Genomic DNA, 22,980 nt, shown 5'->3' on the forward strand with positions numbered 1-22,980 from the left:
TCCAATATTATCTGAAATATAAAAAGGAAATTGCATGAGCTAATAATCTTAAAAGCAATAGTTAAAATGTCTATGTAAAGAAAAATATTTTGTGTTCAATTTTAGAAATTTTTTTTCCCTTTAACTTTTTATTGCATATCTTTCAATTACCAAAATGTGATTTATGGCATAAAATACTCACAACACCAGACAGCAATTTCAAAGAACACTGTCCTTTATATAAGCTGGATCTTTAGAAGGACTTTCTATTCTGATCAGGTTATTTTTGGACATAGACATAGAAAACCTACAGCACAATACAGGCCCTTCGGCCCACAAAGTTGTGTCGAATGTGTCCCTACCTCAGAAATTACTAGGCTTACCTACAGGCCTCGATTTTACTAAGTTCCATGTACCTATCTAAAAGCCTCTTAAAAGACCCTATCGTATCCACCTCTGCCATTGTTGCCGGCAGCCCATTCCACGTACTCACCACTCTCTGAGTAAAAAACTTACCCCAGACATCTCTGTACCTACTCCCCAGCACCTTAAACCTGTGCCCTCTTGTGGCAACCATTTCAGCCCTGGGAAAAAAAAGCCTCTGACTGTCCACATGATCAATTCCTCTCATCATCTTGTACACCTCTATCAGGTCACCTCTCGTCGTCCGTTGCTCCACAGAGAAAAGGCCAAGTGCACTCAACCTATGCTCCCAAATCCAGGCAACATCCTTGTAAATCTCCTCTGCACCCTTTCAATGGCTTCCACATCCTTCTTGTAGCGAGGCGACCAGAACTGAACACAGTAATCCAAGTGAGGTCTGACCAGGGTCCTATATAACTGCAACATTACCTCTCAGCTCCTAAATTCAATTCCACGATTGATGAAGGCAAATACACTATATGCCTTCTGAACCACAGAGTCAACCTGCTCAGCTGCTTTGAGCGTCCTATGGACTTGGACCCCAAGATCCTTCTGATCCTCCACACTGTAAAGAGTCTTACCATTAATACTGTACTCTGCCATCATATTTGACCTACCAAAATGAACCACTTCACACTTATCTGGGTTGAACTCTATCTGCCACTTCTCAGCCCAGTTTTGCATCCTACCAATGTCCCGCTATAACCTCTGACAGCCCTGCACACTATCCACAACACCTCCAACCTTTGTGTCACCAGCAAACTTACTAACCCATCCCTCCATTTCCTCATCCAGGCCATTTATAAAATCATGAAGAGTAAGGGTCCCTGAGACATTCCACTGGTGACCGACTTCCATGCAGAATATGACCCGTCTACAACCACTCTTTGCTTCTGTGGCACGCCAGGTCTGGTTCCACAAAGCAATGTCTCCTTGGATCCCATGCCACCTTACTTTCTCAATAAGCCTTGCATGGGGTACCTTATCAAATGCCTTGCTAAAATCCATGTACACTACATCTACTGCTCTTCCTTCATCAATGTGTTTAGTCACATCCTCCAAAAATTCTATCAGGCTCGTAAGGCATAACCTGCCCTTGACAAAGCCATGCTGACTACTCCTAATCATATTATACCTCTCCAAATGTTCATAAATCCTGCCTCTCAGGATTTTCTCCATCAACTCTGAGGTAAGAGTCACTGGTCTATAATTTCCTGGGCTATCTCTCCCTTTCTCAATAAAGGAACAACATCCACAATCCTCCAGAACCTCTCCTGTCCCCACTGATGATGCAAAGATCATCGCCAGAGGCTCAGCAATCTCCTCCCTCGCCTCTCACAGTAGCCTGGGGTACATTTCATCCGGTCCTGGCGACTTAACCAATTTGATTCTTTCCAAAAACTCCAGCACATCCTCTTTCTTAATATCTACATGCTCAAACTTTTCAGTCTACTGCAAGTCATCACTACTATCACCGAGATCCTTTTCCGTAGTGAATACTGAAGTAAAGTATTCATTAAGTACCTCTGCTATTTCCTCCGGTTCTATACGCACTTTCCCACTGTTACACTTGATAGGTCCTATTCTTTCACGTCTTATCCTCTTGCTCTTCACATACTTGTAGAATGCCTTGAGGTTTTCCTTAATTCTGCCCACCAAGGCCTTCTCATGGTCCCTTCTTGCTCTCCTAATTTCCTTCTTAAGTTCCTTCCTAGTAACCTTATAATCTTATAGATCTCTAACATTACCTAGCTCTCTGAACCTTTAGTAAGCTTTTCTTTTATTCTTGACTAGATTTATTACAGCCTTTGTACACCATGGTTCCTGTATCCTACCATAACTTCCCTTTCTCATCGGAACGTACCTATACAGAACTCTACACAAATATCCCCTGAATGTTTGCTACATTTCTTCTGTACTTTTCCCTGAGAACATCTTCCAATTAAGCCTCCAATTTCCTGCCTGATAGCCTCATAATTCCCCTTACTCCAATTAAACTCTTTTCTAACTTGTCTGTTCCTATCTCTCTCCAATGCTATTGTAAAGGAGATAGAATTATGATCACTATCTCCAAAATGCTCTCCCACTGAGAGATCTGACACCTGACCAGGTTCATTTTCCAATACCAAATCAAGTACAGCCTCTCCGCTTGTGGGCTTATCTACATACTGTGTCAAGAAACCTTCTTGAACACATCTAACAAACTCTACCCCATCTAAACCCCTCGCTCTAGGGCAGGGGTCAGCAACCTTTACCACTGAAAGAGCCACTTGGACCCGTTTCCCACAGAAAAGAAAACACTGGGAGCCGCAAAACCCGTTTGACATTTAAAATGAAATAACACTGCATACAACGTTTTGTTTTGCCTTTATGCTATGTAGAAACAAACTATAATGTGTTGCATTTATGAAATTGATGAACTCCTGCAGAGAAAACGAAATTACATTTCTGCATGCAACAAAAACATTTTGAACTCCGAAAAAAAGACGTTGGGTTGAAGGTTACTTTTAAGTAAAATACTCAACGTCTATTTGAGTCCTTCTTGTATTTATGAAAAACGCCAAACTTAAATTTGCCGCCAGCAGCAAACCAAAAATAATGTCAGCCAGCTGTCAACCTGAAAAATAAAAGGACTATTTCACTGAACAATGAAAACATATGAATATACGTAAAATAATAGGCAATTAAAGTATTTATCATACTTGGTCAGGTTGACTCACACCTGACAATGCAGTCGTATTCAGTAGGGATGGATCGATGCTTAGGGGAGTGACCGGGAAGGATAATGTGTTTTTTTCCTCTCTGAACTCACAGAAGCGTTTCCCAAACGATGTTTGCATTGCGATGATTGCAGAATGTAAATACTCCGAATTTATCATGTCGTGACCTCGTTTGAACTCTCTCAAATTGGGGAAGTGAGACAATGTGCCTTTCTGTAAATCTCTGGCAAGCACTGTCAACTTGCGCTCGAATGCCAAAACATCCTCCAACATGTGCAGGGCTGTACGTCCTTTCCCCTGAAGAGCTGTGTTCAGCGTGTTCAGATGCGCTGTCATGTCTACCATGAAGTGTAGCTTTTCCAGCCACTCTGGCTGTTCCAGCTCAGGAAAGTTGAGCCCTTTGCTGCCCAGGAAAGTTTTCACTTCTTCCAGACACGCGACAAAGCGTTTCAGCACCTCCCCTCTGGACAGCCAGCGATAAAAACACGTTGTAGCGGTGTGCAACACGCAGTCAGTAAACTGCAGTCAAAGATAGCTTTATTCGAACTAAACAGCCTTGCTTTTAAGCCTCCCTCAACCCGCCCCCCCATGGGCGCGGATGCTGCAAAAGACACGTACTCACAAACCCCCGTAGGCTATCTCCCTTAGCCTGAACGCTGGCTAATTGTGAGCCGGTTCCAATGTCGCCACAACGTCTTATTTAGATTGTACAAGATCACCATAATCTTCAAATTTAGAATTACATTTCAAAAAATAACAAACTAACATAAAATACTGACCAATTATTTCCCAAAGCAACAGGGAGCCGCAGCACAGACGTAAAAGAGCCACATGTGGCTCCGGAGCAGCGGGTTGCCGACCCCCGCTCTAGGGAGATGTCAATCGATATTTGGGAAATTAAAACCTCCCATCATGACAACTCTGTTGAATTAATTTCAAATACATTTATCATCATATGTAGTGTGAATACGTTCAGTTGACATAAAGCACCCTTGCAGACTTTGAAAGATTGGTATTTCCCCTGGCCAAGGGGTACAGATCTAAAGGGGAGCATCAACATTCTCTAAGTCAGGGAGAAACCCATTCAGAAATGAAATGAGAAGGAACTTCCTCAGTCAGAGGATGTTGAATTTCTGGAATTCTTTCCAACATTCATTATAGCATCAATATATTGTTTTTACAGGTTGTCGGTACCTCTCGTGTTAAAGAAATTTTTGAACATGGTCCAGTGCTGACAGGGCTCTGAACTGTGGGTTTGTCTAAATAGTGCGTTTGCAATAGCTGCATGGAGCTTCAATGTGTCCCTTAACATATACCGTACACCTGGGATGTCCCAGTCAGTAAACGTTCACTTGTCGATATCTCCTTACATTGGAGGACCAGTATGTTTTGAACAGCTGAAAGTGCTTCTTTAACTAAATCCAGCGCAGGCCCCTGGAACAGTATGTGGAGCATAGAATCCTCTGTGTGTAGCTACTGAATTAGGTCTTTTAAGAGACTCAGAAAAATGTGGTTGGGAAATTCTAGGCAGTTTCTCGAGGAGATTACATTGTGGGCCGAAGGGCCAGTAACATGCTGTGGATGTCTATGTTCTATGACATCAGGGCAAATGTTGACAAGGATCATTGCATCCTTTACCAGACCTCCTTTGGCAAATGTGGAAGTTTGATCTGCATGGCAGCAGAGAAACAAGCTTTTTGGTTCACTGAGCACCTGTTTGCACTAAACTTACTCCAATTCCATTTTATTTTCCTTGCATTCTCAACACTGCTCTGATTTTATCCCTCATCTACACACTCGGGCCGGTTTACAACGATCAATCGGTCTATCAGCTTGCACCATCTTTAAGACGATAGGAAACCAGAGTATGTGAAGGGAACGCATGCAGTGACGATACAACATCCACTCCGGATGCGCTGGTGGTCAGCACTGAACCTGCCACTCTGGAGCTGTTAGACTGCAGCTTTCACCAACTGAAAAGGCACTAAAGGAAATCAGCAGGTCGGGCAGAATCTGAGGAGGGAAATGGACAGTTGACATCAAGCACCTTTACAGACCTTGAAGGATAGACACTTCTCCTGGTAAAGGAGTTCCGAGCTTGGGGGAGGGTCCAAATTCTCTAAACCAGGGGAAAGCCCATTTAGAACTGAAGTGTGAAGGAATTTCTTTAATCAGAGGATGCTGACTCTGGAATTCAGCACTGGCCGTCATTAACGGCACTGATCAGTTTCTGTAAGTTAGGTATCAGGGCAGATGAACATAAGTAATACTGATCAGTGCTGAATACTGAATAGAGCGCGTGCTCCTGCTGCAGTCTAGTCGGCATCGCTCAGCTGCGCCGCCTACTGTGGGAACGGGGCAGCGCAGCCCCGCGTGCGCATGCGCGTCTTTTTTTTTAAACCAAGCGCCGCGGTGCACGCCGGAATTCCGACCAAGATGGCGTCGCGTGTGTTGTTTCGATGTCTCCGCCGGTGGCCGCAACCTTGGAGTGGGCCAAGGGCAGGCCTGGTGTTCGGGAGCCAGCTCTCTGTTCTGGCCGGCAGAAACTGCCTTCACAGTTTCAGTCGGCAAGCTCCCACTGCATCGAGCGCGGCTCAGGTAATGAGAAAGCTAAAGCGTGGCTCTGACCCGGGCAGGGACCCACACTGGAGTGGTGGGGGTGGGGGTGATGTGGGGTTCTTGGGGGTTCCTGGTAAGTGCTCCATTGCGTCCGGAAAAATTTCTGCAGTCATTCCTTGAAACCAGGATTTAGACTTGGAAGAAGTGCCATTGATCTCTGCTCCTGTCCGTTGCCAAGGTCAGGGCGATTAAGTGAAAGTGTAGTGTGGGTAAGAAAGAAATGTGCATTTATATAGTGTTTATTGTGAATTCAGAGCCTCGAATAACAACTTTAGCAATGGTTAGATAAACTGTGAAGTGAATATGAGGTTGTAAAGAGAAATGGTTTATAATTTGGTTAAACATTTGACAAATGGAATATAATTTGGAAAAATTAGCCTTTCCATTTTTGTAGGAAATGTAAGTGGTAAGCGATTGCACAGCTTTCAAAATCTTGCAGTGGTCTGCAGAAAGCAATGTACAAGTGATTGGGGAAGCTGACAGTGTAATTGTTTATTACAGGTGAATTGAATGCAAAAGTGCTTCATGTCTTTGGAGAATTAGTGAGACAACATCTGTTCCTTATTTAGTGAAGGACTTCTCAGATGATTTACTTTGCTAATACATAGAATGGAAGAGTTGTGGAGAGGTTGGAGAAGACCACCCTCAAGCCTGCTGCATTATTGAAAGTATTCATGACTAATTTTTTTAGTCTGCTTTATTTTCTTGTCCTATGTGTTTCTGAGTGAATAATGAAGAATAGCTAAATTGAAATACCAAACAGTGTGGGAGAATCTGGAACAAGGGGTTGCCAACTTGTTAAGGAGGTGAAAGGTTATCATAATAAGAGTGTGGAGTTGAGGCTGACAATCAGATGAGCTATGATTTTACTAAGTCTTGGAGCGGACTTGAGAGAGTGGCAAATTTTATCGCGTCCATACTGAAAATATCTCCCAAGTGCTTCACATGAGTGTTCAAACAAAAAGATCGGAGTCCAGCTACTTCAGTACTTTGAGAAGCTGCACCTGGAATATTGTGTGCACCTCTGACTTGCATCTATAGAAATGATGTGATCAAGCTAGAGGCGGTGCAGAAATGATTCATAAAGGTATTGCTGGTTCTGGGGGGCTTCTGTTACAAGGGAAGAATGGATAGGCTACGGTAGGCTTTCCCTGGAGGGATGGAGGCTGAGAGTTGACCCTGTATAGATTTACAAGATCACAGTGGATATTCACAGTCCAATTCTTCAGGTAGTGGAGTCTAAAAGTAAAGGGCATAAGTTTAAGGTAAGAGGGGAAGGATTTATAGGAGACCTGATGGCAGGTTTCTCACAAGGTAGTGTTACCTGATTCATAATTCTGGTATTATGAAACTAACTGCCAGAGAAAATGTAGAGGTGGGGACAATTAGTGTTTAAAAGACATTTAGTGAGATAGGAAAGGTTTACAGGCAATTGAAAGCTAAGGAAGGCTCCTTAGTCAGCATGGATGAGCTGGGTTGAAGGCCCTGATTCTATATTGCACTACACTTTGTCTCCACTTCAGGAGATATAAGGTCAGATGATTAAAAGCTTTGTTAATGAGGTAGGTTTTAAGGGATGTCTTGGAGCAGGAGAGAGAATTGTATGCAGGAAACAACACTATGTGAAGGTATTCAAACAAAGAATTCCAGAGTAAGTGATTACAGATTTGGGGATTTTGTACAGCAAAGGCTGAAAAGAACATTGTTCACAAAGATGGCTATTTTTTTAAGGTGAGGAAATGAGTGGTGATTAAAGGTGAGGGAAGTGGTACATTGTGAATTTGTCAGTTACTACAAGTGACTAAAAAGGAAATAGGGTTGCCAGAAATTTTGGTAGTATTCAAGTCGAAAGATGCATCTTGTGATGAGGTGAGTTGAAAGAGACCAAGGAATAGCAGAGGAGCAGATATATTCAGCATTGGGTCTTCTAGAGTGAGCGAGTGTGAGGCAGCCTAGAATTTTGTCCCAGAGAGTAGGGAGAAGACAATACAGTCAAAGTGGGAAGCTACCATTTTGTTCAAATCCGCAGTCTTGGATTTAAGAGTGGAAAATCCACTTTAGCTAGGAAATGAAATGGTGAGGGTTTTATTTTAATAACTGGAGAATCATAAGTGGAGGAAACCATTTGGGTGTGCATACCAGTAGTTGCAGAAATGAAGGCAAAGACAAAATTCTGAAAATATCACTGTCATTAAATTTAAGGGCAGACTGTAGCGGTGTGCTACAAGCAGTGCTGCAATAACGACATGGAGTTGGTGAGCAGCAGTTATAAAAGAGGTTTATTCAAACTTCACAGCCTCGCTTTAAAGCCTTCCTGATCCCACCCTCCCTGGTAATTCACAGTCCTGTCCCGCGCGCGGGCTTTTCCCCTTGCTGGTGAAGCAGGCTTGGTAGGCTTGGTGCCCTCTTTGGGCCCTGCCTCAATGCCGGTGCGTGCCGCTTTGTGAGCCGGTTCGAGTGCACTGGGAAGTAGGTCGCCACATAACCCCCGCCCCCCAAGAACCGGCGATACACCCCCCAATGTCCACAGTCTGGGTCGGACTCTGTTTGGGAGGTCTGCGCCGGGACGACGGGGTGGGGTTGGCCAGTAGTGACGTCACAGAGTAGGGTCCTCTCACCTGGGCCTACGGGGAGGTCCTGGAGCTGCAAACTGGAGATTGCAGTCCTGTAACTAGGGATCTCCTCATCTGCCTGCTGCGCCTCCGCCAGTGCTTCATAGTCTACCCCCTGGATCAGGGCTTGGATGTTAGGGCGGGAGAGGGCGTCCACGACATTGTCCTTTCCTGAGACATGCCGGACATCCGTTGTGTATTTGGAGATGCAGGACAGATGTTGCTGCTGGTGGGACGACCAGGGGTCAGATGCTTTTGTGAACGCAAAGGTAAGTGGTTTGTGGTCCGTGAACGTGGTGAAGTACTTGAAATGCCGGATTGCCAGGTATAGCGCCAACAGTTCCCGGTCAAAAGCACTGTATTTGAGCTCGGGTGGTCGTAGGTGTTTGCTGAAAAACGCCAGGGGTTGCCAGCGACCCTCGATGAGTTGTTCCAGCACTCCACCAACTACCGTGTTGGATGCGTCCACTGTGAGGGCGGTAGGGACGTCTGTTCTGGGGTGCACTAGCATCGTGGCGTTTGCCAAGGCTTCTTTGGTTTCAATGAAAGCGGCGGCGGACTCCTCGTCCCAGGTAATGTCCTTGCCCTTACCCGACATCAGGGCGAACAGGGCATGATTCGGGCAGCTGAAGGGAGGAAGCGGTGGTAGAAATTCACCATACCCACGAATTCCTGAAGGCCTTTGATTGTGTTGGGATGGGGGAAATGGCGGACCGCGTCTACCTTGGCGGGCAGAGGGACTGCACCGTCTTTAGTAATTCTGTGGCCCAGGAAGTCGAACTGGCATTTGGCCGGGTTGATTGTAAAGCCGTATTCACTCAGTTGGGCGTAGAGTTGACGGAGGTGGGACAGATGCTCCTGACGACTACTGTGAGGATGTCGTCCAAATAGATGAAAGCGGAGTCCAGGTCGCATCCCACCGCGTCCATTAACCGCTGAAAAGTCTGTGTGGCATTCTTTAGGCCGAACGGCATGCGGAGGAACTTGAAAAGGCCGAACGGCATGCGGAGGAACTTGAAAAGGCCGAACAGGGTGATGAGTGCCGTTTTGGGGACATCGTCTGGATGCTCAGGATTTGATTGTATCCTCGGACGAGGTCTACCTTGGAGAAGATCATTGCGCTGTGCAGGTTTGCTGCAAAGTCCTGAATGTGCGACACAGGGTAGCGGTCCTGTGTTGTAGCCTTGTTCAGCCTGCGGTAGTCTCCAGCCCCCTGTTGCTTTGGGCACCATGTGCAGGGGGAAGGCCCATGGGCTGTTGGAACGTCGTATGATCCCCAATTCCTCCATCCTCTTGAACTCCTTCGCCAGCCGGAGCCTGTCCAAGGGAAGCCTTCGAGCACGGGTGTGGAGGGGTGGTCCCTGGGTCGGGATGTGGTGCTGTACGCCGTGTCTGGGCATGGCTGCCGTGAACTGCGGTGCCAGAGCCGATGGGAAATCCGCCAGGACTCTGGTGAAGTCGTTGTCGGACAGCGTGATGGAGTCTAGGTGTGGGGCCGGCAACTGGGCTTCACCCATGGAGAACGTTTGAAGGGTCTCGGCGTGGACCAGTCTCTTCCTTGGCAGGTCGACTAGTAGGCTGTGAGCTCACAAAAAATCCGCTCCCAGGAGCGGTTGGGCTACGGGGGCCAGTGTGAAGTCCCACGTGAACTGGCTGGAGCTGAACTGTAGCCGCACCGTACGGGTGCCGTAGGTGCTGCAGTTCGCGGCCCTCAGGGTGGGACCCGGTTCACTGTTGCGGGTGTCGTAACTCGTCGGAGGTAAGACGCTGATCTCGGTTCCGGTGTCGACCAAAAAGCGGCATCCCGACTGCTTGTCCCAGACATACAAGAGGCTATCCCAATGGCCAGCTGCTGTAGCCATCAGAGGCGGCTGGCCCTGGCATTTCTCGGGAACTTGCAGGGTGGGCTACGGTGGTGGGCTTCTGCGCCCCACCGCTGGTGGTAGAAGCACCATTGTTCGTTTGCCTCCTCACCCGCCTCTGGGGTTAGCGGGCTCTGTGGCCGGGTCTGGTCTGGTTTGCTGCTGGGAGCGTGACCTGGTGATCTGCGTGACGGACGCCCCACTCTCCTTGGCTTCCCACAGCACGTCTGCTTGGGCTGCCACCTTCCAGGGGTCACTGAAATCCGTGTTGGACAGCAGCAGGGGTATGTCCTTGGGCAGCTGCTCCAGGAATGTCTGCTCAAACATGAGGCAGTGCTTGTGTCCTCCGGTCAGGGACAGCATCTCGTTCATCAAAGCCAACGGTGGCCTGTCCCCCAAACCATCCAGGTGCAGTAAGGTGCTCACGCCTTGAGAGTCCGAAAGTCCTTATGAGCAGGGCTTTGACTTCCGTGTATTTGCCGTCCACTGGGGGAGACTGTATGAACTCCTCAACCTGGGCCGCTGTCTCCTGGTCGAGGGAGCTCACCACGTAGTAGTAACGTGTGGCATCCGAGGTTATCTGCCAAATGTGCAATTGGGTTGAGGTCGCGGCGTCCAGAAGCTTGGCAGTTTTAAAGAAACTGCATGAACAGATGTGGCGTTCATCTCCGGTCCAAATATCGTTTGGGCCGTCGGGGTCACCAGTTGTAGCAGTGTGCTACACGCAGCGCTGAAATAACGACACGTAGTCGGTGAGCAGCAGTTGCAAAAGAGGTTTATTCAAACATCGTGGCCTCACTTTAAAGCCTTCCTGTTCCCACCCTCCCCGGGCGGGAATACTGTCGGGGGCGCGTATTCACAGTCCCGTCCTGCGCGCGGGCTTTTCCCCTTGCTGGTAAAGCAGCTTGGCGCACTCTTTGGGACCGGCCTCAATGCCAGCGTGCGCCACTTTGTGAGCCGGTTCGAGTGCGCTAGGAAGTGGGTCGCCACACTATCGTTCTTGTGTACATCTATTTTCACAATTGACATTGCACTTCAGGCACAGCCTACTTTGCTTCTGGAGTAGACCCATTTTTCCAAGTCTCACTTAATCTCTGGAATCCTTCACTCCACCATGCCACTGGTTTGCAGCTGGTAAGGAGTATTGTATTTCACTTGTGTGCCTGTTTATTCACACATCGCTTGAAAGCCTTTGCCGTGAAGGAAAACCCTCGATTGGCATGTATGCAGGTGAGGGCGCCAGCGTATGGGACTGTGGAGTTTTGGAGTGCTGTGATGGTGGCGATCTCACTACAAGTTGTGGAGACAAACCACATGTGTCTCATACAAAGATCAATTATCAGAAGAATATACTTATTAGTTTTCTGCTAAGGTGGGTAACCTTGGGATGCCAGGAAATAGGTCTATATAATCCATTTCTACACTTGCATCGGTCGGTGCAGTTGATTTTATAGGAGGTGGTCTTCCGACTGCTCTTTTATTATATGCCAGGAATGAATTGTTTACAATCATTCAACATGTAGGGTCACTAGTATATATAGGATGGCTAATTTTGTTTGAGTGGTTTGTCCGTCACCATGATTGTGTCCGATTCCTTGGTGGACTTCTTGAATCAGTGCTTCCCCTTGGTGGCGGGGGGTATTTGCTTGACTTTTTTAGGGTGGCAGACCCAAGCCTTACCTTCACCATCAGCATCATATTTGTACTGCGTTGGAAATACCTTGAGATTGGCTTCAGTTGTATTCTTGGAAAATTCTTCAAACATCATCTTAGTTATTTTTTATTTGTTGCTTAGTTACTACCAAGACCCTGGTAGTATCCTTTACTACCCTTACTATACTGACAGCTTGTTTTGCAACTTTATTACTATAGCTGTGAGAGGCCTGTAGTATGTCCTGGAATGTGTAACATCAGTGCTAATGTTTGAGTCAGTAAGAATTCATAACTCAATTTGAAAGCAGTTTACCTTTGTGTTCTCTCCATCCAGTAGTTGACCAGATAGAAAGATCTTCCTACGGTATTCCTAAAATAATTAGTCAGTGCATATCAAGACTGGTTCTGTTGTCTTGTTTTAGACACAATTCTAGGGTTTTAGCTTCTACAAATTGGGCGATATGATTCTCTAAAGGATGTGCTTGCAACTCGTGTGTTTCAAATGCAGTTTCCGATAACAATTTTCCTTTTATAATAAAGAGCAAGGATTATAATTGAGAGGATCCATCACTGTACCATATTGGAGAATAGTGCTCTAAAGGATGTCATGCTGTATTAGGTCGTAGAGAAGATGGTTCTGAATCTTTCATTACAGGTAAGGATTATAAGTCGTAGCTCTCAGGAACTTAGTCCCACTTTAAGGTGTTGTCTTGTAAAAGTATTTACCATTCCCCATGACTAATTATGGTAGCTCTCCATTTTTTGGTAATTTGCTATTTGCTATCATTTTTTAATGTTGCAAATGTTGTGTAATAATTGGCTTGTCCCTTTGCAGTGGTCTTACTGCACTAGTGTATGGAATACCATAGTAAGACATCGTTGTAAGGCAGTAAATTTCTGTTCTATTTGGGTGAGATTATATGGTGTATGGAGCCTTGTGTTTCTTCTCCCTTACAGCAGTTTTTGAAGAAACACAAATTTGCATAACAGATTTTGTTGGGTCCTTGTTTGAAGATCTATTGTGTACTGAACTGCATTAATCAATTTCTTTAGTCCTTCAATCCTCTTTGCTTCTCTGGTTTACAACTGTTGTATAATGTTTTTGACAATTGAGCATAGTCAGGTGTGAAAGCTCTAGCATAATTCAATAGGTCTGGGGCTGATTGTAAGGCTTTTGTGGTCTTTGGATAGCCTGCTTGAGTGACATCTTCCTGCTGTATGCCCGGAATGTCGTCTCCATACCCTGCTGCCCAAGGGAGGACTGCAGTGAGGAGGAGTCAGTGACCCACCTCTTTGCACACTGTGAGTTCGTGGAGAAGGTGTGGAGAAGGATGAAAGGGACAGTGTCGAGATTCATCCCCAGCAGCTGCATAACAGAGGACTCTCTGATCTATGGGCTGTTCCCGGAGATGCACACAGAGACCAACTTCCGGTGCTGCTGGCAGATCATCAACTCGGTGAAAGACGCACTTTGGTCGCCCCAAAACTTGGTGGTCTACCAGCACACGGAGATGTCCATGAGAGAATGCTGCTGACTTGCACATTCTTGGCTGCAGTAGTACGTGCTGAGGGATGCACTCAAACTCGGTGCAGCCACCGCAAGGGCCTGGTGGGGAAGGACCACAGTTCAGAGTTCTTCTCCTGTGGGAGTTGAGAGGTAGGGTGGCAGGGAGTTTACCCCTCAACAAGAGTATGTAAATATGAAATAACAGAGTGCCACCTGGGTGGCTAAAAGTGTGGGAATGTAAAGACTAATGGAAACATTTGTAAAGGATTGAGAGACATTGAATGGCTCATTGTACATAATTTTATTTTTGAACGAAGTATATTTTGTTTAATAAAACCTTGTCTAAATTCAAGGCTTAAATCACATCCCTGATTGGTAATTGTCATATCTAGAAAATTTATTTTTGTGCAACAGAGTTTAGATTTTAAAATTTTAATTATGTAGCCTCTGTCTGTCACTTTCAATCAGTGGGTGTGAGCAGAAGCCATTGATCAGATCTATGCAAGATTTGTACATCTTGCTGTATCAAAACGCAGGGTCAAATTTTCTCAACAATGAGTTTTGTCAAATGGAAAGGCCTGTATCGTATATGTCAGATGAAGCATTTTGGATAGAGTTGGTGCTGAAATAGTCCTGTGCAATTTTTATTACATTAACATTATCAGCCTTCCCCTTTACACCTTGTTTTTCTTGAGCTGCAGGGAGGGGTTGGGCATTTGGGATGGACCCTAACCCTTTGTATATTTAGAGGGTGAAGAGTGAAGCAGGCCTCGTGGCATGTACTCATAATGTCGATGGGGCCTCTGAATGTTCCCTCTGTCCCGTAAGCAGTCTTGGTCAAAGACTTCCTTCCGCAAAGAAAGGGGCTGGAGCTAAGTGTTGTGGCCTATACCTCGTGTCTAGCCATCTAGGTAGTGGGTGCCTTTCAAATGGCAGCTGCTATTTAGAAAGCAAGCTTAGCAAACCTGAGATGGAAATTGATACCTGTCACAATCCAGCTTCTGTCAAGGCCATAATAATTGAATTGCCAACAATAAAGGATGTAATAAGGCTTTTAATAGATCAAATATTCAAGGAGGCAGATGCAGAGAGGGTAAGGAAATAAAACGGCTTTCCAAAGGCTGGCACTAGATTGGATCGGTTGTATAGGAAGGATAACAGTAAGAATAAGCCCCAGTGTTGGACAGCAATGATGAACGGCTTATTGGCCACTCAGAGGATGCTAGGAGTACAAAGGGAAAGACTTTTAAGGAAGAGTCAGCTCCTAGATGGTAGCAGGAGAGCAGTTTAGGTTTGGATCAGGATTCAGACTGGTGAGAGCTGCAGCACCAGGGAGAGTAAAGTGGTAAAGGAAGAAGTGAGAATATATCCAAAACAGCAGGTAGACCTCCCTCGGGTAGGATGCAGGCAAAAAAAGTTGCAAGCACTTGACCATATGAAAATTATTAGACTAAGTTAGTTCTATACTAAACTGGGTGGCAGTGTGACATGCGAAGAGGACGTTAGAAGAATACAGGGAGACTTGGATAGGCTGGGTGAGTGGGCAGATACTTAGTAGATGTCATTCAATGTGAATAAATGTGAAGTTATCCACTTTGGAAGCAGGAACAAGAGGGCAGAGTATTGGCTGAACGGTGTAGAAAGGTAGAACGGTGTAGAACGGTAAGGAAGAAATGCAAAGAGACCTAGGAGTCCTTGTTCATCAGTCAATGAAGGTGAATGAGCAAGTGCAACAGGCAGTGAAGAGGGCAAATGGAATGTTGGCCTTTATTACAAGGGGAATTGAGTACAAGAGCAAGGATGTCCTTTTGCATTTGTACAGGGCCCTGGTGAGACCACACCTGGAATATTGTGTACAGTTTTGGTCTCCAGGTTTAAGGAAGGACATTCTGGCAATTGAGGAAGTGCAGCGTAGATTCACTAGGTTGATTCCTGGGATGGCAGGGCTGTCTTACGCAGAGAGATTGGGCTTGTACACTGGAATTGAGGAGATTGAGAGGGGATCTGATTGAAACATTTAAGATAATTAAAGGATTTGATAGGATTGAGGCAGGAAATATGTTCCAGATGTTGGGAGAGTCCAGTACCAGAGGGCATGGATTGAGAATAAGAGGTCAGTTATTTAAAACAGAGTTGAGGAAGAGCTTCTTCTCCCAGAGAGTTGTGGAGGTGTGGAATGCACTGCCTCAGAAGACGGTGGAGGCCAATTCTCTGGATGCTTTCAAGAAGGAGCTAGATAGATATCTGATGGATAGGGGAATCAAGGAATATGGGGACAAGGCAGGGACTGGGTATTGATAGTGAATGATCAGCCATGATCTCAGAATGGCGGTGCAGACTCGAGGGGCCGAATGGTCTACTTCTGCACCTATTGTCTATTGTCTATCAAACATACAAAAAGAATGATAAATGTATGACAGCAAACATACAAGAACACACACCAAGGGTTCCCAACCTGGGGCCCATGGACACCTTGCTCAATGGTATTGGTCCATGACACACACACTGCTGGAGGAGCTCAACATGTCTGGCAGCATCTACAGAAATGAATCAAGAGTCAACTTCAGGACTGGAAAGAAGGAAGGTGCTAGAATAAGGTGGGGGAGGGGAAGGAGGACAAGATAGAAGGTGAAAAGTAAGTTGGGTGGAAGAGGGAGGATGAAGTAAGAATTTGGGAAGTAATAATTGGAAAAGGCAAAGGGCTGGAGAAGTAATCTGATAGCAAAGGAAAGTGGAGAGAAGGGGCGTTGGGGAGAGGGGTGATAGGCAAATGAGAAGAGGTAAAAGGCCAGAGTGGGGATAGAAGAGGAGGGAGGGTGGGTATTACTGGATGGAGAAATCGATGTTCATGCCATCAGCTTGGAGGCTACGTGGACAGAATATAAGGTCTTCCAACCTGAGAATGGCATCATTGTGGCAGAAGAGGAGGCAGGGACCAACATGTCAAAATGGGATGGTGATGAGTATTAAAATAGTTGGCTCTTGGGAAATTTTGTAGATGGAGCAGAGGTGTTTGACAAAAGCTGTTCCCCTAATTTACATCTGGTTTCAACAATGTAAAGGAGGCTGCTTTAGAAGCGCTGGTTTCAGTAGACAACCCCAACAGATTTGTAGGTGAAGTTGTGGAAGAAAAATAGTAAGTCATTGTGACAAACATTAAGGGGTTAATAACCTTCTAGTATGTGAATTCAAAGTGACTGATCACTTATCAGCAACTAATGTACACTGTGTGACTGAAATGGGCATTGTGGATGGGATGAGGAAATAGCTATGTCTGTGCTTCCTTGTTCTAAGAATCATCACATGTCTGCGCTTGGGAAAGCCTGATATACTGTCCTGAGAACTAACACTTAAGAAAATGTATAACCACTCAAGGACATATAGTGCAACTTCGCTTTTCTAGCGAGTTGTAGTTGAAGTTCCCTCCTTTTTCAGATTTAAGTGCTTCTTGTCACGTACGCCTGGGGTATAAATAAGAGTGTAATCCATTGTTGAACAGTCTCAGAACCCGCTTTAAGTGTCTGGGCTCTCCATGATATCATGTAATAAAACCCTTTAGTCTGAAATGATTCTCTGAGTCGGCCTGATCTATTCTGTCTGCTGCTCTGAAGATTTTTTTCCACAACAAGTGAAGTGTTGCCTCACCTGGAAGGACTGTTTGGGTCCCTAGATGGAGGTGAATGGGCGGGGAAAGCACTTGGGCTGCTTTCAGGGATAAGTGCTTGGGGGGGGGGGAGATTAATGGGGAAGGACAAATGGACAAGGGGAGAAGTTTGGGAGGGGGTAAAGATACGTTTGGTGGTAGGGTCCTGTTGAAGTTGACAGAAGTTGCAGAGACTAATGAGATGGTAGGTGAGGGTAAGACAAACTCTATCTCTGTTAAGGCAGCAGGAGGATGGAGTGAGAGCGGATGTCTGGGAAATCGAGGTGATGTGGGAGAGGTATTATCAATGGTGGAGAAAGGGGCACTCCATTCTTTGAAAGGGGACATCTCTGATATCCTGGAAAGGAAAGCCTCATCCTGGGAACAGAGGTGGTGGAGACGAAGGATCTGTGAAAAGGGAATAACATTGTTACAGGAGATAGTGGGCAGAGGTATAGTCAAGATAGCCATGGGAATCTGTTGGCTTATAAAAGATGTCAGTAGACAGTTTGTCACCAGAGGCGGAGACAGATCAAGAAAGGAGAGAGTGGTGTGAGAAATAGACTGTGAATTTAAGACAGAGTGGAAATTGGAGGCAATGTTAATGAAATTGACGAACTCAGCATGGGTACAGGAAGCAGTATCAGTGCACCTACCAAGCAGGTGCCAGTGGCTACACCTTGAATTTGGAGCAGCTGAAAGAAAGATTGTTGAGGATAAGGACCTGTTCAGCCAGATAGGGAAGGATGGCTGTAAAAAGGGAATGCGTCAGATTTGGAAGAAGTTTGGTAGTCCAAAAGTCAAATTACTGTGCAGACCTCTGTTAGTGTTTTTGGTTGATGGATAACTGCAGGCTCTTTCCAGAATGGTCAGAAGTTTGCCTCGGTCCTGGCCAATATTTATCCTTCAGTCAACACCAACCAGTAGCCAGGGAGTTTTAAGTAGGATACTGCTTGCTTTAAAATCATCTCAAATTAGTAACATGCTGCTTCCATTGCCATTATCCCTCTCCAGTTAGCTGAAGAAAATTGCTTAAACAATTTCCAGTGCTTTTATGAACCAAGGCTGCTGGTTCAACCATCAAAGAGGTTGAAACGTAAAATGATGGAACTTCAGCTTATCAAATAGTACCTACTTAGAGAACAAATTAATATTTTGGACCAGTGAACATCTGTTAGAATTGAAGGGATGTGCTGCAGCTTGTCTTTCAGTAAGTAGTTAGATGACATCTCTTCCAGCTGATTATCAATTGGCTGTATTCTATATGAGTGACTGCAGATTAATCCATGTTTCATCCATATATTTTTGCATTATAGTTATTGTTTAGATTGTACTAGACTTATTCACATCTTTAAAATCATCTTGTTTTCCCCTATTGCAGAAGTGCAGTTTGTTCCATCAGACATGTCGCCAGTATGGGGATCTGCCACCCCTTTCACTGAACAGCATCCAAGATCGAGTACTGTATGTGTTAAAATTGTATGACAAAATTAACCCTGATGAGGTACAGAAACATTTTCATATGTGGGATTAATACTTTATTTTCCTGTGGAAATGTGATATTTTTGTTTAAAATCGTAAGAGAACTTGATAATGTAAAGTAACGCCATGTGGGGACAGAGGATGTGGGGATGGGAGAAGCAGTCTCTCTCAGCCAGCTGACCAACAGCTGCAAAGGGTTCTATCATGAATCAGATTCACTGCAGATGCTGCTTGACCCACTGAATGTTTAAACATGCTTTTATACATTTTGGGCAAAAGCAGTTTTTTTTTGTATTTTGATTGCATGTTATTTAAGGTTTCTGCAGAACATTATAGTTTTTGGTGAGATGGAACTGGCAGAGAAGGGTAATGTGTAGGTCCAGGGGAAAAAATCCATTGTGCATTTTAATCTTGTGGTGCAGTTGCATTGGAGATAATGTTATTTTCTAACCAATTGGTTTTACAGGCAGGCATGTATAATATGTATATTATGTTGCTTTGGATGTCTAGCATCTGCAGAATTTCTTGTGTTTATGTATAAAACCCTCTCATTATGCCGCCTTAGCTAAGAGGTACAGTAGCATAGTGGTACATTGGTGGATTTGTATCTGGAGGCCTTTAATTATCTGGAGACACCAGGTCTCATTGCCAGCCGTAGTTAGCACTTTGAGTAAAGTAATTAAGAGCTGGAGTTAAATAGCTTATCTCAGCACTGAGAATGATAAAATGTTGGTTTGTCATAATTGCCTACAAGGAAATCTATCAAATAAGGTGATACAGACCTAAGGGGTGTTGGCCATAAGGAAAGGGTAACAGTGAAATAAGTAGGAGATTAGCAATTGTTCTAAAGGCACACTTAGACTTAGCAGGCTGAACGTGAAATACAAGAAAAATTTACTTTTTGTTTTTTGGAGTGATGTGTTGCTGGTTAGGTTGATTTTCTTCATTAATTCCTTGTGGGTGATTACTTATACATCTGGAACACTCATATTTACAAAGCTTTTCTCTTTTCATAGCTTTTAGTAAGTTCCCATTTTATGAAAGATTTGGGATTAGACAGTTTGGATCAAGTGGAGATCATTATGGCCATGGAAGATGAGTTTGGTAAGATCTTCATTCTCACTTCCTTTTCCTGATTGTGAATCAGTTCTGCAAATTTTCTCTGAATTGTCTCCCTTTCCCCTGATTTGTGAGTATAGTATTCCTGTAATCGAATGGATTTTTGGTCATCATGAGTGAGCCTGGTTCTTGTTATCTTTAATTCTCATTTGAGCTCTCAATGCCATTACTATGGATAATAAAGGAGTTAGCGCCCCCTTGCAGGAAGTACTCGAAGCTACCGAGCAGCAAATAATATTGTGCTACACCATTCTTAAACATCACTGCCAAGACTGAACCACCATCCCCTCACTTCACATACCAACATCATCTCCTTTGGTCATAGCTTATGTAAATACAGGTTGACACTGGAGATTGAGTGCTCTGTAGCAAGTAATTGGCCTCTTGATTTGCTGGACACTTTCCACCGTCTGCAAGGTTAGGAGTGGAGCGGATTACCATCCTTTTACTTGTTGGGTGCAACAATGAAGCTCATAGAAGCGGTCTGCTTGATTGGCAGTCGAATCCTACCCTGCTTGAATATTCATCTACCAGCACTCTCATTGGGTGCAGCAGCTTGCCAGGGTTCCTTTGCAACAGCTCACATCCACATACATTACCACGTGGAATGACGAGACTGATAGATATCTGGTAGAGAGTGATGCTGAGAAGCATTTGTTCAGCCAGGTGAGGAATGGTCCCTAAAAACCAGGCTATGATTTCTAGGAACTACTGATCTTCTCTCTCTTCTCTCCGCTGCAGGATTTGAGATCCCTGATGCAGATGCAGAAAAGTTAATGACGCCTCAAGAGATTGTAACATACATTGCAGATAAAAAAGACGTATATGAATAAGATTCGGTTTGACCCTGAAGAGTCATAATGGGGTAAGAGCTTTTGTATGGCTAATTACATGGGGGTGGGGGAGAAGGATGGACTAAATATTAATCCATATTCAGCAGCATGATCTGTTAGAGCAAAGGGAAGATTGATTGGATTTGTTCTCTCTTGGGTCCCTTGGCATCAAAGGTAAAGGCCAGAGAATATCTATTTGAGTTGTGATGGCGTTGGGTGGTGCTGAGTTTGAAGAACTGCTACGTTAGGAGGTTGGGATTTGAGAGTTCCTAATAATCAAAGAAAGTCGTCGTAGGAGTCATCCAATATAGGCAGAAAAGCTGATAGGACAGGCATCATTTTTGGTGATTGGAGGAAAGTATCGGGGGGTGGAGATAACAGAGTTCAGATAGTTTACAGAGTGGTGGGTATGTGGAACGCTCTGCCTGTAGTGATGACAGAGACAGATAGGAAACAGATGGGCACATGGATGATATAAGAATGAAGAGCTATGTAGGAGGAAAGAGGTTGATCTTGGAATAGATTAAAATGTCAGCACAGTGTAGTAGGCTGAGGGACCTGCAGCACGCTGTGATGTTCTCTGTTCAAGTGGAATCATAGTTGCGATATGGATATATACTGTACTAAAGCATCGTGAATGACTAATCAAATTCAATCCCCCAACAGCATTTCAGTTCATCAAATACATTTGGAATAAGTATTTGGTATCTGTAACAATAAGCATAGAACTAGAAGACTGTTATCTCTTTAGGAAAGGAAACTGGGCTGCAACGTAGTAGAATGTTAGTTACTATCAGAAATATGTCAAAAGCTGGCTGATAAAAGTCGCTGCTTTCCAAAGGGTAATAAGTGCTGGCACAGATTGTGTCTGAAGTAAAATATCTCATTGTGAGGTCGAATATATCTGATTAGCCAAGCAATCTTGCACAATCTAAAGGCCAACTGTACTAACAGTCTTTCCACGACCCTTTAACTTAGCACAGACTAGAGGACAGGCCAATTGTTTGAAGCAATGCTTACACATCAGTGACACATTTGGGCTAGAAAACTTACACAAAACGTTTCTGAAATCAGTCTTTTGCTTTTGCAGGTTCTTGCTGTCGGAATTGTGTGAAACACCCAGCATCCTAGCAGTGCTTGAAGTACAACGTGCTGCTCTGGCTCTTGATGTTCGTTCAGAGAGATATTTCCAATGCTTCAACATTTCCTGAAGTCAGATAAAGAATAAATTACTATTGAAGACTTGGGACTGGGCATATGTGATCTGATTAATAAACAGCAACTAATGATACACTAAGTTCTAGATCAATGAGTAACTGTGGCTATTTATTGGTTCCAAAATAAGCTTATTACCAAAATAGATACTGTACCTCACCATATGCAATGCTGAAATTTGTTTTCCTACGGGCATGCACAGTAAATCCAAGCAATACAAAAGAATCAGTGAAAGATCTCACCCAACAAGATGGACAAACAACCAATGTGCAAAAGATGACAATACTGTACAGATACAGAAGAAAAAATAAATAAGCAATGTGTATTGAGAGCATGAGATGAAGAGTCCTTGAAAGTGAGCCCATTGATTGTGGGAACAGTTCAGTGATGGGGGCAAGTGATTGGTCTAAGAGCCTGATGCTTGAGGGGTAATAACTGTTTCGGAGCCTGGTAGAGTGGGTCCTGAGGTTCCTGTATCACCTTCCTGATGGCAGCAACGAGAAGAAAGCATGGCCTGGGCAGTGGGGGTCCTTAATGGTGGATGCTGCTGCTCTGTGACAGTGCCCTGCGTAGATGTGCTCAATGGTGGGGAGGGCCATATCCACTACTATTTATAGGATTTTCCGTTCAAGGGCATTTTTGTTTCCTTACCAGGCCTTGATGCAACCAGTCAATATACTCTCCACTACACATTTGAAGAAGTTTGTCAAAGTTTTAGATGTCATGTAGATCTTCTAAAGAAGTAGAGGTGTTGCTGTGCTTTCTTCATAATTGCACTTACATGCTTGGGCCAGGACAAATCCTCTGAAATGATAACACAGAAGAACTTGGATAGAGGGGGACTAATTGTGGATAGTTAACATAGCTTTGTACACGGTAAGTTGTGTCAAATCAATCTTAGTTTTTTGTGAAAGCTAATGAAGGCAAGACGGAGGATGTTGTCAATGTGGGCTTTGATAAGGTCTCACATGGGAGGTTGATCAGGAAGGTTCAGTTACTCGACATTCAAATTGAGGTAGATTGGATTAGACATTGGCTTTGTGAAAGAAGCTAGAGAGTGGTTGTAGATGGTTGCCTCTGACTGGAGACCTGTGACTAGTGGTGTACTATAGGGATCGTTGCTGGGTCTATTGGTATAGATGACAATGTGATAAACTATATTTGCAGATGAGACCAGGGTTGGGAGTGTAGTGGATAGTGAGGAAAACTATCAGAGCTTGCAATGGAATCTGGGCCAACTAAGAAAATGGCAGATGGAATTTAATGCAGACAAGTGTGAGGTGTTGCACTTCAGGAGGGCCAACCAGGGCAGG

At 44.6% G+C, this 22,980-nt stretch overlaps 1 protein-coding gene across 1 annotated transcript; it reads left to right on the top strand.

Moving 5' to 3' along the window:
- The first annotated feature begins 5,490 nt into the window (after positions 1–5,490).
- LOC132399423 (acyl carrier protein, mitochondrial-like) lies at positions 5,491–21,757 on the top strand. The gene is made up of 5 exons (XM_059979737.1): positions 5,491–5,720; positions 18,400–18,522; positions 19,517–19,604; positions 20,361–20,484; positions 21,543–21,757. The coding sequence occupies exons 1-4, from the start codon at positions 5,502–5,504 to the stop codon at positions 20,450–20,452; spliced, it is 522 nt and encodes a 173-aa protein (XP_059835720.1). The 5' UTR covers positions 5,491–5,501; the 3' UTR covers positions 20,453–20,484; positions 21,543–21,757.
- Positions 21,758–22,980: the final 1,223 nt, after the last annotated feature.

The sequence above is a fragment of the Hypanus sabinus genome, chromosome 9 (genome assembly GCF_030144855.1).
Source record: "Hypanus sabinus isolate sHypSab1 chromosome 9, sHypSab1.hap1, whole genome shotgun sequence".
Lineage (NCBI taxonomy): Eukaryota > Metazoa > Chordata > Chondrichthyes > Myliobatiformes > Dasyatidae > Hypanus > Hypanus sabinus.